The sequence below is a fragment of the Gnatocerus cornutus genome, unplaced genomic scaffold (genome assembly GCF_029298725.1).
Source record: "Gnatocerus cornutus isolate USDA-ARS CGAHR unplaced genomic scaffold, icGnaCorn1.1 ctg00000023.1, whole genome shotgun sequence".
Classification (NCBI taxonomy): Eukaryota; Metazoa; Arthropoda; class Insecta; order Coleoptera; family Tenebrionidae; genus Gnatocerus; species Gnatocerus cornutus.
Genome location: NW_028275375.1, coordinates 6,450,011 through 6,464,194, shown reverse-complemented (window position 1 = coordinate 6,464,194; position 14,184 = coordinate 6,450,011). Strand labels below are relative to the sequence as shown.

Genomic DNA, 14,184 nt, shown 5'->3' with positions numbered 1-14,184 from the left:
TTGAAATTGGTAGAGTTGGAGTTGGAAATGAAAAGTCTACGTTTAGTTTAGGTTGCAGATAAGCACAAAGGTCACAAATTTTTATTTAAATTTTTCATTATTCTCCTGATGTTGATATGTACACAACGAGTTAACCTCAAAACTTGCTAAATTCAGTTTTTCTTCAATTTTCTATCTAAAGAATTTAAAGTCAGATTTACAAGAAAGAAATTTGGAAAATTTACACACGAGGGGTTGACTGATGGCAATGAGCGCCTACTTTTTATAAGGTGTCTGCAATTTTTGATTGGTCTCAAAAATAAGCATTTCTAAAACCTCAAAAATTGCAACATTCAATTTTCTCTTAACCTTCTCCCTAATAAATAATTGATGAAACTTTGATCGGCCATAACTCGGTTATTTGTTGTCGGATCTGAATTTAAACCCCAGATTTGAAATCTGCGTAAAATTCTGCGTTCATTGATGTATAATAACTCAAGTTTACTCTAAAAAACAAGCGAGATATCGATATCAGAAATTTGGCCATAGTTTTAGTCATGAATTTTCGCGAAAATTTGCAAATTTCGACTATTGGAAAATCTAAAAACGATTTCTTATGTAAAAAATCGCGAGAAAAACGATGCCGCAAACCACATTCCAATATCTGAAATAGTTTTCGAGATATCGAGCATGAATTGTTTGGAACCTTCAAAAATTTGGCCATCTGGCGACAACCCAAAAATTCAAACGGCAATAACTCAGTAATTTGTTGTCGGATCTGAATTTAAATTCCAGATTTATATTCAGCGTGAGATTCTGCGTAAAATAAGTCAAAATTTATTGAGTTTACCTACGAAATAAAGAAAGCATTGACCAAAAACTGTTTGGAAGTGGTCATTTTGGGGTGATTTTCAATCACTATTTTTAATGTAAAAACGACGTTTAATACCTTTGTATTATATATCATTCGAAAGAGGAGCTCGAAATCTATCTACTGGCTCAATTTGAGATCGATCAAACAAACGGTTTAGGAGTTATGGCCAAAAATAAAAAAAAATAAAAATTTTCATCGTTTGAGTCGCAATTTTTTTTCGCGAAAAATCGACTATCGAATTTTGGGCTTTTAAGCACTTTTTCTAACGTAAAATGAGCCTAGAAAAACGATGGCGCAAACCGCATCTCAATATCTCTAATAGTTTCCGAGATATTTAACTTTGAAAATTGGGAAAAATGAGAAAAAATGAAAATCAACTATCCGAAACTTTGATCGGCCATAACTCAGTTATTTGTTGTCGGATCTGAATTTAAATCCCAGATTTGGAATCTGCGTAAAATTCTGCGTTCACTGATGTATAATAACTCAAGTTTTCTCTAAAAAATAAGCGAGATATCGATATGAGAAATTTGGCCATAGTTTTAGTCATGAATTTTTGCGAAAATTTGCAAATTTCGACTATTGGAAAATCTAAAAACGATTTCTTATGTAAAAAATCGCGAGAAAAACGATGCCGCAAACCGCATTCCAAAATTACGAATTTTACTGGACGTGACCATCAAATGCACTCGTCTAAAGTTGGTAGCAGCCCCTAGGGATGTTTATTGGTAACAGTTAACGTCTAGCGCAAGTTTGCCAAAAACCATAAATGGAGAGAAAAGAAAACAAACCTTCCATCCTTCCTCAAACAAGCAGCGATGCATCCAGAATTCCAGATCTCGCGTTTTCAAAAAACCAATAAAAATTCTCTATAAACTTCCATTCCTTGATGTTTGTTTGACTTCACAAAATAGCTCACAAGACACCAGATGACCTTCAGAGCCTTTGTAGTAATTTCTTTCTTGACAACTGCATCTCGATGATACTTTGTTTCCGTTGGTTGAGTTCCTTTGGGCCTTCTCTGGAGAAACACTCGTTTTTTGCTCATAGACTCATCAGGATTGAAAACGTTGCAAACTTCGTGCTCCCGCAATGAAATCAGCAACACTCTGAACATTTCCCAGTCACTGAACGACATCTTCAACCACTGGAAAAAGAACATTTGACTTTGACTTAAAACATGTTTAAATTTAACCTTTTTCATCCACATTGCAGTAAAGCAGCACCTTTTTCATGATGTTATGCTCCTTGATCAATTCACTGTTCTCTGGGAGCACTGAATGGGTGGTTTCTTCAATTCTGTGCAATAACTTGCAGAGCCCTTTAGCGTTGAGCGACGACAACCGCCTTTTCGACATCTTAGGCTATGGGTATCATCCATCAATTCAGTCTCTTAATAATAAACTCTGGTAATGAAGTTGGAACCTGAAATACCACGAAACATTTCAAGGCTGGAATTCAAACAGTTTTCAGCTTACCTGCGTTTAAAAATTTCAATAAGACCCATCAATTTGTTGCAAATCAACTCCAACTAAAAATAGCTTCAAATGAACTTCTTAACTTGTGTAATTTCTTTGCTACCATGCCCAGAAGAACGAGAAAGTAAACAGTAAAGAATTCTGGTAGTCTCTTGTGCAAGCAGGATCGTTGTTGTACTCTGAAAATAAGTTTAGTAAATCATGAACATAACCTCAATGTGTGCGGTCAAAATATTCAAGTTAAGACATACGTTAAGATAGAGACACAATACCATTTTTAAATAATTAATAGAATCGTAACCAAGTCGTGAATGTTAAATCAGACTTCAGATTCTTACTCCTGAGGACAAAATTAATAAAAAGAGGATTTTCTTGCTTTAATTTTCATCGAAAAACTGCAAACCAAATAAAAGTTTGAAAAATTAATAAAACATTAACGGAGCGTCGGATCGAAAAATCTTTGACGGATTCTTGTTCCTGAGGTCCAAATTGATGGAAAAAGTCGGTTTCAAAGAGATTTTATTTTTTGTCGAAATCGCCAAAAATCCATGATGTTTAGTCTTTGAACTTTTTTTGGCGAAAAACGCGAAAGTTCGCAGATCGACACGAAACTATGCACATGGCATAATTTGACATTTCCACATCCATTTTTGGTCTCCGTTCCTCGCTATCTGCAAGATTTTTTGAGAAAATGCAAATTAAAAATTTTAAAATTCAATTTCCCGCGTCAAGCAATCTGTCAACGAAGCATAGAAGCTAGGACATGCGTCAACAGTCTTTAGTCCATAAATAATATTAAATAAAATATTAACAAAGTCGTAAATCTTAAATCAAAGTTCAGATTCGTTTTTCTGAGGTTAAAATTAACAAGTTAAGTAGTTTATTGTATTTATTTACACCGAAAAGTGAGAGAAGTTTTTCCATAAAAGCCACCTAGCGGAATAACGCCGAAGTTGATAGTTCACGCCTCCTCTCACCAGAGGGCTAAACTTTTGTTTTTAAAACTTACAATTTTTGAATCAAAACCATTTGCAGGAATAAGGAAGAATGATAAAAAACAATACCCTCAAATTAAACTAAAGGAGTATTAATAAAATAAAAAAACACAAACTCGACACTCTCCCTCCTTCTTGCAAAAAGTGTGAAAAAGTTTCATTAGGAACATGTTTGTTGGCTTACCTAAAAAAGACGAGGGAAACAATCTGAAATGGACGAAACTATCCATTCTTAATTAATGGTAATTGATTATTGCTCTAATTCCAACTGATCCAAGAGCCAAGAGCCAAGGTTAGTCCTTCGCAAGTGGCGCTTCCTCAAAAATATCTCATTTAACGACTTCTTCAATTCTTGTAGATCATTGTTGTTTTTATATGCTGATGTAACCGCAGCCAGCTTGTCGGACATTTCAGTGATCATTTCTTTTTCCGACTAAAACAAACCAAATAGTTTTAGGTGTTAATCTTCCTCTGATACTACAAAAGCCATGACATCATAAAGACACTAAATTTAAATCCCAAATTTGCAATCTGCGTAAAATTCTGCGTTCACTGATGTATAATAACTCAAATTTACTCTAAAAAATAAGCGAGATATCGATATGAGAAGTTTGGCCATAGTTTTAGTCATGAATTTTTGCGAAAATTTGCAAATTTCGACTTTTGGAAAATCTAAAAACGATTTCTTATGTAAAAAATCGCGAGAAAAACGATGCCGCAAACCGCATTCCAATATCTGAAATAGTTTTCGAGATATCGAGCATGAATTGTTTGGAACCTTCAAAAATTTGGCCATCTGGCGACAACCCAAAAATTCAAACGGCCATAACTCAGTTATTTGTTGTCGGATCTGAATTTAAATTCCAGATTTGGATTCAGCGTGAGATTCTGCGTAAAATGAGTCAAAATTTATTGAGTTTACCTAAGAAATAAAGAAAGCATTGACCAAAAACTGTTTGGAAGTGGTCATTTTGGGGTGATTTTCAATCAATGTTTTCAAAATGAAAATGACGTTAAATAGCATTGAATTATATATCAGTCGAAAGAGGAGCTCAAAATCTATCCACTGGCCCAATTTGAGATCGATCAAACAAACGGTTTACGAGTTATGGTCAAAAATAAAAAAATTGAAAAATTTTCATCGAGTCGCAATTTTTTTTCGCGAAAAATCGACTATCGAATTTTCAACTTTTAAGCACTTTTTCTGACGTAAAATGAGCCGAAAAAAACGATGGCGCAAACCGCATCTCAATATCTCTAATAGTTTCCGAGATATTTAACTTTGAAAATTGGGAAAAATGAGAAAAAATGAAAATCAACTATCCGAAACTTTGATCGGCCATAACTCAGTTATTTGTTGTCGGATCTGAATTTAAATCCCAGATTTGGAATCTGCGTAAAATTCTGCGTTCACTGATGTATAATAACTCGAGTTTACTCTAAAAAATAAGCGAGATATCGATATGAGAAGTTTGGCCATAGTTTTAGTCATGAATTTTTGCGAAAATTTGCAAATTTCGACTTTTGGAAAATCTAAAAACGATTTCTTATGTAAAAAATCGCGAGAAAAACGATGCCGCAAACCGCATTCCAATATCTGAAATAGTTTTCGAGATATCGAGCATGAATTGTTTGGAACCTTCAAAAATTTGGCCATCTGGCGACAACCCAAAAATTCAAACGGCCATAACTCAGTTATTTGTTGTCGGATCTGAATTTAAATTCCAGATTTGGATTCAGCGTGAGATTCTGCGTAAAATGAGTCAAAATTTATTGAGTTTACCTAAGAAAAAAAGAAAGCATTGACCAAAAACTGTTTGGAAGTGGTCATTTTGGGGTGATTTTCAATCAATGTTTTCAAAATGAAAATGACGTTTAATAGCATTGAATTATATATCAGTCGAAAGAGGAGCTCAAAGTCCATCAACTGGCCCAATTTGAGATCGATCAAACAAACGGTTTAGGAGTTATGCCCAAAAATAAAAAAAAATAAAAATTTTCATCGTTTGAGTCGCAATTTTTTTTCGCGAAAAATCGACTATCGAATTTTGGGCTTTTAAGCACTTTTTCTAACGTAAAATGAGCCGAGAAAAACGATGGCGCAAACCGCATCTCAATATCTCTAATAGTTTCCGAGATATTTAACTTTGAAAATTGGGAAAAATGAGAAAAAATGAAAATCAACTATCCGAAACTTTGATCGGCCATAACTCAGTTATTTGTTGTCGGATCTGAATTTAAATCCCAGATTTGGAATCTGCGTAAAATTCTGCGTTCACTGATGTATAATAACTCGAGTTTACTCTAAAAAATAAGCGAGATATCGATATGAGAAGTTTGGCCATAGTTTTAGTCATGAATTTTTGCGAAAATTTGCAAATTTCGACTTTTGGAAAATCTAAAAACGATTTCTTATGTAAAAAATCGCGAGAAAAACGATGCCGCAAACCGCATTCCAATATCTGAAATAGTTTTCGAGATATCGAGCATGAATTGTTTGGAACCTTCAAAAATTTGGCCATCTGGCGACAACCCAAAAATTCAAACGGCCATAACTCAGTTATTTGTTGTCGGATCTGAATTTAAATTCCAGATTTGGATTCAGCGTGAAATTCTGCGTAAAATGAGTCAAAATTTATTGAGTTTACCTAAGAAATAAAGAAAGCATTGACCAAAAACTGTTTGGAAGTGGTCATTTTGGGGTGATTTTCAATCAATGTTTTCAAAATGAAAATGACGTTTAATAGCATTGAATTATATATCAGTCGAAAGAGGAGCTCAAAATCTATCTACTGGCCCAATTTGAGATCGATCAAACAAACGGTTTACGAGTTATGGTCAAAAATAAAAAAATTGAAAAATTTTCATCGTTTGAGTCGCAATTTTTTTTCGCGAAAAATCGACTATCGAATTTTCGACTTTTAAGCACTTTTTCTGACGTAAAATGAGCCGAAAAAAACGATGGCGCAAACCGCATCTCAATATCTCTAATAGTTTCCGAGATATTTAACTTTGAAAATTGGGAAAAATGAGAAAAAATGAAAATCAACTATCCGAAACTTTGATCGGCCATAACTCAGTTATTTGTTGTCGGATGTGAATTTAAATTCCAGATTTGGATTCAGCGTGAGATTCTGCGTAAAATGAGTCAAAATTTATTGAGTTTACCTAAGAAATAAAGAAAGCATTGACCAAAAACTGTTTGGAAGTGGTCATTTTGGGGTGATTTTCAATCAATGTTTTCAAAATGAAAATGACGTTTAATAGCATTGAATTATATATCAGTCGAAAGAGGGAGCTCAAAATCCATCCACTGGCCCAATTTGAGATCGATCAAACAAACGGTTTAGGAGTTATGCCCAAAAATAAAAAAAAATAAAAATTTTCATCGTTTGAGTCGCAATTTTTTTTCGCGAAAAATCGACTATCGAATTTTGGGCTTTTAAGCACTTTTTCTAACGTAAAATGAGCCGAGAAAAACGATGGCGCAAACCGCATCTCAATATCTCTAATAGTTTCCGAGATATTTAACTTTGAAAATTGGGAAAAATGAGAAAAAATGAAAATCAACTATCCGAAACTTTGATCGGCCATAACTCAGTTATTTGTTGTCGGATCTGAATTTAAATCCCAGATTTGGAATCTGCGTAAAATTCTGCGTTCACTGATGTATAATAACTCGAGTTTACTCTAAAAAATAAGCGAGATATCGATATGAGAAGTTTGGACATAGTTTTAGTCATGAATTTTTGCGAAAATTTGCAAATTTCGACTTTTGGAAAATCTACAAACGATTTCTTATGTAAAAAATCGCGAGAAAAACGATGCCGCAAACCGCATTCCAATATCTGAAATAGTTTTCGAGATATCGAGCATGAATTGTTTGGAACCTTCAAAAATTTGGCCATCTGGCGACAACCCAAAAATTCAAACGGACATAACTCAGTTATTTGTTGTCGGATCTGAATTTAAATTCCAGATTTGGATTCAGCGTGAGATTCTGCGTAAAATGAGTCAAAATTTATTGAGTTTACCTAAGAAATAAAGAAAGCATTGACCAAAAACTGTTTGGAAGTGGTCATTTTGGGGTGATTTTCAATCAATGTTTTCAAAATGAAAATGACGTTTAATAGCATTGAATTATATATCAGTCGAAAGAGGAGCTCAAAATCTATCCTCTGGCCCAATTTGAGATCGATCAAACAAACGGTTTTCGAGTTATGGTCAAAAATAAAAAAAAATAAAAATTTTCATCGTTTGAGTCGCAATTTTTTTTCGCGAAAAATCGACTATCGAATTTTGGGCTTTTAAGCACTTTTTCTAACGTAAAATGAGCCGAGAAAGACGATGGCGCAAACCGCATCTCAATATCTCTAATAGTTTCCGAGATATTTAACTTTGAAAATTGGGAAAAATGAGAAAAAATGAAAATCAACTATCCGAAACTTTGATCGGCCATAACTCAGTTATTTGTTGTCGGATCTGAATTTAAATCCCAGATTTGGAATCTGCGTAAAATTCTGCGTTCACTGATGTATAATAACTCGAGCTTACTCTAAAAAATAAGCGAGATATCGATATGAGAAGTTTGGCCATAGTTTTAGTCATGAATTTTTGCGAAAATTTGCAAATTTCGACTTTTGGAAGATCTAAAAACGATTTCTTATGTAAAAAATCGCGAGAAAAACGATGCCGCAAACCGCATTCCAATATCTGAAATAGTTTTCGAGATATCGAGCATGAATTGTTTGGAACCTTCAAAAATTTGGCCATCTGGCGACAACCCAAAAATTCAAACGGCCATAACTCAGTTATTTGTTGTCGGATCTGAATTTAAATTCCAGATTTGGATTCAGCGTGAGATTCTGCGTAAAATGAGTCAAAATTTATTGAGTTTACCTACGAAATAAAGAAAGCATTGACCAAAAACTGTTTGGAAGTGGTCATTTTGGGGTGATTTTCAATCAATGTTTTCAAAATGAAAATGACGTTTAATAGCATTGAATTATATATCAGTCGAAAGAGGAGCTCAAAATCTATCCTCTGGCCCAATTTGAGATCGATCAAACAAACGGTTTTCGAGTTATGGTCAAAAATAAAAAAAAATAAAAATTTTCATCGTTTGAGTCGCAATTTTTTTTCGCGAAAAATCGACTATCGAATTTTGGGCTTTTAAGCACTTTTTCTAACGTAAAATGAGCCGAGAAAGACGATGGCGCAAACCGCATCTCAATATCTCTAATAGTTTCCGAGATATTTAACTTTGAAAATTGGGAAAAATGAGAAAAAATGAAAATCAACTATCCGAAACTTTGATCGGCCATAACTCAGTTATTTGTTGTCGGATCTGAATTTAAATCCCAGATTTGGAATCTGCGTAAAATTCTGCGTTCACTGATGTATAATAACTCGAGCTTACTCTAAAAAATAAGCGAGATATCGATATGAGAAGTTTGGCCATAGTTTTAGTCATGAATTTTTGCGAAAATTTGCAAATTTCGACTTTTGGAAAATCTAAAAACGATTTCTTATGTAAAAAATCGCGAGAAAAACGATGCCGCAAACCGCATTCCAATATCTGAAATAGTTTTCGAGATATCGAGCATGAATTGTTTGGAACCTTCAAAAATTTGGCCATCTGGCGACAACCCAAAAATTCAAACGGCCATAACTCAGTTATTTGTTGTCGGATCTGAATTTAAATTCCAGATTTGGATTCAGCGTGAGATTCTGCGTAAAATGAGTCAAAATTTATTGAGTTTACCTACGAAATAAAGAAAGCATTGACCAAAAACTGTTTGGAAGTGGTCATTTTGGGGTGATTTTCAATCAATGTTTTCAAAATGAAAATGACGTTTAATAGCATTGAATTATATATCAGTCGAAAGAGGAGCTCAAAATCTATCCTCTGGCCCAATTTGAGATCGATCAAACAAACGGTTTTCGAGTTATGGTCAAAAATAAAAAAAAATAAAAATTTTCATCGTTTGAGTCGCAATTTTTTTTCGCGAAAAATCGACTATCGAATTTTGGGCTTTTAAGCACTTTTTCTAACGTAAAATGAGCCGAGAAAGACGATGGCGCAAACCGCATCTCAATATCTCTAATAGTTTCCGAGATATTTAACTTTGAAAATTGGGAAAAATGAGAAAAAATGAAAATCAACTATCCGAAACTTTGATCGGCCATAACTCAGTTATTTGTTGTCGGATCTGAATTTAAATCCCAGATTTGGAATCTGCGTAAAATTCTGCGTTCACTGATGTATAATAACTCGAGTTTACTCAAAAAAATAAGCGAGATATCGATATGAGAAGTTTGGCCATAGTTTTAGTCATGAATTTTTGCGAAAATTTGCAAATTTCGACTTTTGGAAAATCTAAAAACGATTTCTTATGTAAAAAATCGCGAGAAAAACGATGCCGCAAACCGCATTCCAATATCTGAAATAGTTTTCGAGATATCGAGCATGAATTGTTTGGAACCTTCAAAAATTTGGCCATCTGGCGACAACCCAAAAATTCAAACGGCCATAACTCAGTTATTTGTTGTCGGATCTGAATTTAAATTCCAGATTTGGATTCAGCGTGAGATTCTGCGTAAAATGAGTCAAAATTTATTGAGTTTACCTAAGAAATAAAGAAAGCATTGACCAAAAACTGTTTGGAAGTGGTCATTTTGGGGTGATTTTCAATCAATGTTTTCAAAATGAAAATGACGTTTAATAGCACTGAATTATATATCAGTCGAAAGAGGAGCTCAAAATCTATCTACTGGCCCAATTTGAGATCGATCAAACAAACGGTTTAGGAGTTATGCCCAAAAATAAAAAAAAATAAAAATTTTCATCGTTTGAGTCGCAATTTTTTTTCGGCGAAAAATCGACTATCGAATTTTGGGCTTTTAAGCACTTTTTCTAACGTAAAATGAGCCGAGAAAAACGATGGCGCAAACCGCATCTCAATATCTCTAATAGTTTCCGAGATATTTAACTTTGAAAATTGGGAAAAATGAGAAAAAATGAAAATCAACTATCCGAAACTTTGATCGGCCATAACTCAGTTATTTGTTGTCGGATCTGAATTTAAATCCCAGATTTGGAATCTGCGTAAAATTCTGCGTTCACTGATGTATAATAACTCGAGTTTACTCTAAAAAATAAGCGAGATATCGATATGAGAAGTTTGGCCATAGTTTTAGTCATGAATTTTTGCGAAAATTTGCAAATTTCGACTTTTGGAAAATCTAAAAACGATTTCTTATGTAAAAAATCGCGAGAAAAACGATGCCGCAAACCGCATTCCAATATCTGAAATAGTTTTCGAGATATCGAGCATGAATTGTTTGGAACCTTCAAAAATTTGGCCATCTGGCGACAACCCAAAAATTCAAACGGCCATAACTCAGTTATTTGTTGTCGGATCTGAATTTAAATTCCAGATTTGGATTCAGCGTGAGATTCTGCGTAAAATGAGTCAAAATTTATTGAGTTTACCTACGAAATAAAGAAAGCATTGACCAAAAACTGTTTGGAAGTGGTCATTTTGGGGTGATTTTCAATCAATGTTTTCAAAATGAAAATGACGTTTAATAGCATTGAATTATATATCAGTCGAAAGAGGAGCTCAAAATCTATCCACTGGCCCAATTTGAGATCGATCAAACAAACGGTTTTCGAGTTATGGTCAAAAATAAAAAAAAATAAAAATTTTCATCGTTTGAGTCGCAATTTTTTTTCGCGAAAAATCGACTATCGAATTTTGGGCTTTTAAGCACTTTTTCTAACGTAAAATGAGCCGAGAAAAACGATGGCGCAAACCGCATCTCAATATCTCTAATAGTTTCCGAGATATTTAACTTTGAAAATTGGGAAAAATGAGAAAAAATGAAAATCAACTATCCGAAACTTTGATCGGCCATAACTCAGTTATTTGTTGTCGGATCTGAATTTAAATCCCAGATTTGGAATCTGCGTAAAATTCTGCGTTCACTGATGTATAATAACTCGAGTTTACTCTAAAAAATAAGCGAGATATCGATATGAGAAGTTTGGCCATAGTTTTAGTCATGAATTTTTGCGAAAATTTGCAAATTTCGACTTTTGGAAAATCTAAAAACGATTTCTTATGTAAAAAATCGCGAGAAAAACGATGCCGCAAACCGCATTCCAATATCTGAAATAGTTTTCGAGATATCGAGCATGAATTGTTTGGAACCTTCAAAAATTTGGCCATCTGGCGACAACCCAAAAATTCAAACGGCCATAACTCAGTTATTTGTTGTCGGATCTGAATTTAAATTCCAGATTTGGATTCAGCGTGAGATTCTGCGTAAAATGAGTCAAAATTTATTGAGTTTACCTACGAAATAAAGAAAGCATTGACCAAAAACTGTTTGGAAGTGGTCATTTTGGGGTGATTTTCAATCACTATTTTTAATGTAAAAACGACGTTTAATACCTTTGTATTATATATCATTCGAAAGAGGAGCTCGAAATCTATCTACTGGCTCAATTTGAGATCGATCAAACAAACGGTTTAGGAGTTATGGCCAAAAATAAAAAAAAATAAAAATTTTCATCGTTTGAGTCGCAATTTTTTTTCGCGAAAAATCGACCATCGAATTTTGGGCTTTTAAGCACTTTTTCTAACGTAAAATGAGCCGAGAAAAACGATGGCGCAAACCGCAACTCAATATCTCTAATAGTTTCCGAGATATTTAACTTTGAAAATTGGGAAAAATGAGAAAAAATGAAAATCAACTATCCGAAACTTTGATCGGCCATAACTCAGTTATTTGTTGTCGGATCTGAATTTAAATCCCAGATTTGGAATCTGCGTAAAATTCTGCGTTCACTGATGTATAATAACTCAAGTTTTCTCTAAAAAATAAGCGAGATATCGATATGAGAAGTTTGGCCATAGTTTTAGTCATGAATTTTTGCGAAAATTTGCAAATTTCGACTTTTGGAAAATCTAAAAACGATTTCTTATGTAAAAAATCGCGAGAAAAACGATGCCGCAAACCGCATTCCAAAATTACGAATTTTACTGCACGTGACCATCAAATGCACTCGTCTAAAGTTGGTGCAGCCCCTAGGGATGTTTATTGGTAACAGTTAACGTCTAGCGCAGGTTTGCCAAAAACCATAAATGGAGAGAAAAGAAAACAAACCTTCCATCCTTCCTCAAACAAGCAGCGATGCATCCAGAATTCCAGATCTCGCGTTTTCAAAAAACCAATAAAAATTCTCTATAAACTTCCATTCCTTGATGTTTCTTTGACTTCACAAAATAGCTGACAAGACACCAGATGACCTTCAGAGCCTTTGTAGTATTTTCTTTCTTGACAACTGCATCTCGATGATATTTTGTTTCCGTTGGTTGAGTTCCTTTGAGCCTTCTCTGGAGAAACACTCGTTTTTTGCTCGTAGACTCATCAGGTTTGAAAACGTTGCAAACTTCGTGCTCCCGCAATGAAATCAGCAACACTCTGAACATTTCCCAGTCACTGAACGACATCTTCAACCACTGGAAAAAGAACATTTGACTTTGACTTAAAACATGTTTAAATTTAACCTTTTTCATCCACATTGCAGTAAAGCAGCACCTTTTTCATGATGTTATGCTCCTTGATCAATTCACTGTTCTCTGGGAGCACTGAATGGGTGGTTTCTTCAATTCTGTGCAATAACTTGCAGAGTCCTTTAGCGTTGAGCGACGACAACCGCCTTTTCGACATCTTAGGCTATGGGTATCATCCATCGATTCAGTCTCTTAATAATAAACTCTGGTAATGAAGTTGGAACCTGAAATACCACGAAACATTTCAAGGCTGGAATTCAAACAGTTTTCAGCTTACCTGCGTTTAAAAATTTCAATAAGACCCATCAATTTGTTGCAAATCAACTCCAACTAAAAATAGCTTCAAATGAACTTCTTAACTTGTGTAATTTCTTTGCTACCATGCCCAGAAGAACGAGAAAGTAAACAGTAAAGAATTCTGGTAGTCTCTTGTGCAAGCAGGATCGTTGTTAATCATTTGTTGTACTCTGAAAATAAGTTTAGTAAATCATGAACATAACCTCAATGTGTGCTGTCAAAATATTCAAGTTAAGACATACGTTAAGATAGAGACACAATACCATTTTTAAATAATTAATAGAATCGTAACCAAGTCGTGAATGTTAAATCAGACTTCAGATTCTTACTCCTGAGGACAAAATTAATAAAAAGAGTATTTTCTTGCTTTAATTTTCATCGAAAAACTGCAAACCAAATAAAAGTTTGAAAAATTAATAAAACATTAACGGAGCGTCGGATCGAAAAATCTTTGACGGATTCTTGTTCCTGAGGTCCAAATTGATGGAAAAAGTCGGTTTCAAGGAGATTTTATTTTTTGTCGAAATCGCCAAAAATCCATGATGTTTAGTCTTTGAACTTTTTTTGGCGAAAAACGCGAAAGTTCGCAGATCGGCACGAAACTTTGCACATGGCATAATTTGACATTTCCACATCCATTTTTGGTCTCCGTTCCTCGCTATCTGTAAGATTTTTTGAGAAAATGCAAATTAAAAATTTCAAAATTCAATTTCCCGCGTCAAGCAATCTGTCAACGAAGCATAGAAGCTAGGACATGCGTCAACAGATCTGTCCATAAATAATATTAAATAAAATATTAACAAAGTCGTAAATCTTAAATCAAAGTTTAGATTCGTTTTTCTGAGATTAAAATTAACAAGTTAAGTAGTTTATTGTATTTATTTACACCGAAAAATGAATGCAAATTGCAAATTTTAATTTTAAGTAAAGTTATAATTACGTTTTGAATCCGACTTTAGAGTACAGAATCTTGTTCC

The 14,184-nt window shown here is 34.0% G+C and overlaps 2 protein-coding genes across 2 annotated transcripts; both read right to left on the bottom strand.

Annotated features, from left to right (window-relative positions):
• Positions 1 to 1,700: 1,700 nt before the first annotated feature.
• LOC148166692 (uncharacterized) lies at positions 1,701 to 2,163 on the bottom strand. Its single transcript, XM_088048554.1, has 2 exons — positions 2,049 to 2,163; positions 1,701 to 2,000 (listed from the first exon to the last, which is right to left on the bottom strand). The coding sequence occupies exons 1-2, from the start codon at positions 2,061 to 2,063 to the stop codon at positions 1,701 to 1,703; spliced, it is 315 nt and encodes a 104-aa protein (XP_087904680.1). The 5' UTR covers positions 2,064 to 2,163.
• A 1,505-nt stretch (positions 2,164 to 3,668) lies between these two features.
• On the bottom strand, positions 3,669 to 12,969 carry LOC148166691 (uncharacterized). Its single transcript, XM_088049081.1, has 3 exons — positions 12,905 to 12,969; positions 12,501 to 12,856; positions 3,669 to 3,759 (listed from the first exon to the last, which is right to left on the bottom strand). Exons 1-2 carry the CDS (start codon positions 12,917 to 12,919, stop codon positions 12,557 to 12,559), a joined length of 315 nt encoding a protein of 104 aa, XP_087905207.1. The 5' UTR covers positions 12,920 to 12,969; the 3' UTR covers positions 3,669 to 3,759; positions 12,501 to 12,556.
• Between the last annotated feature and the right edge of the window lie 1,215 nt (positions 12,970 to 14,184).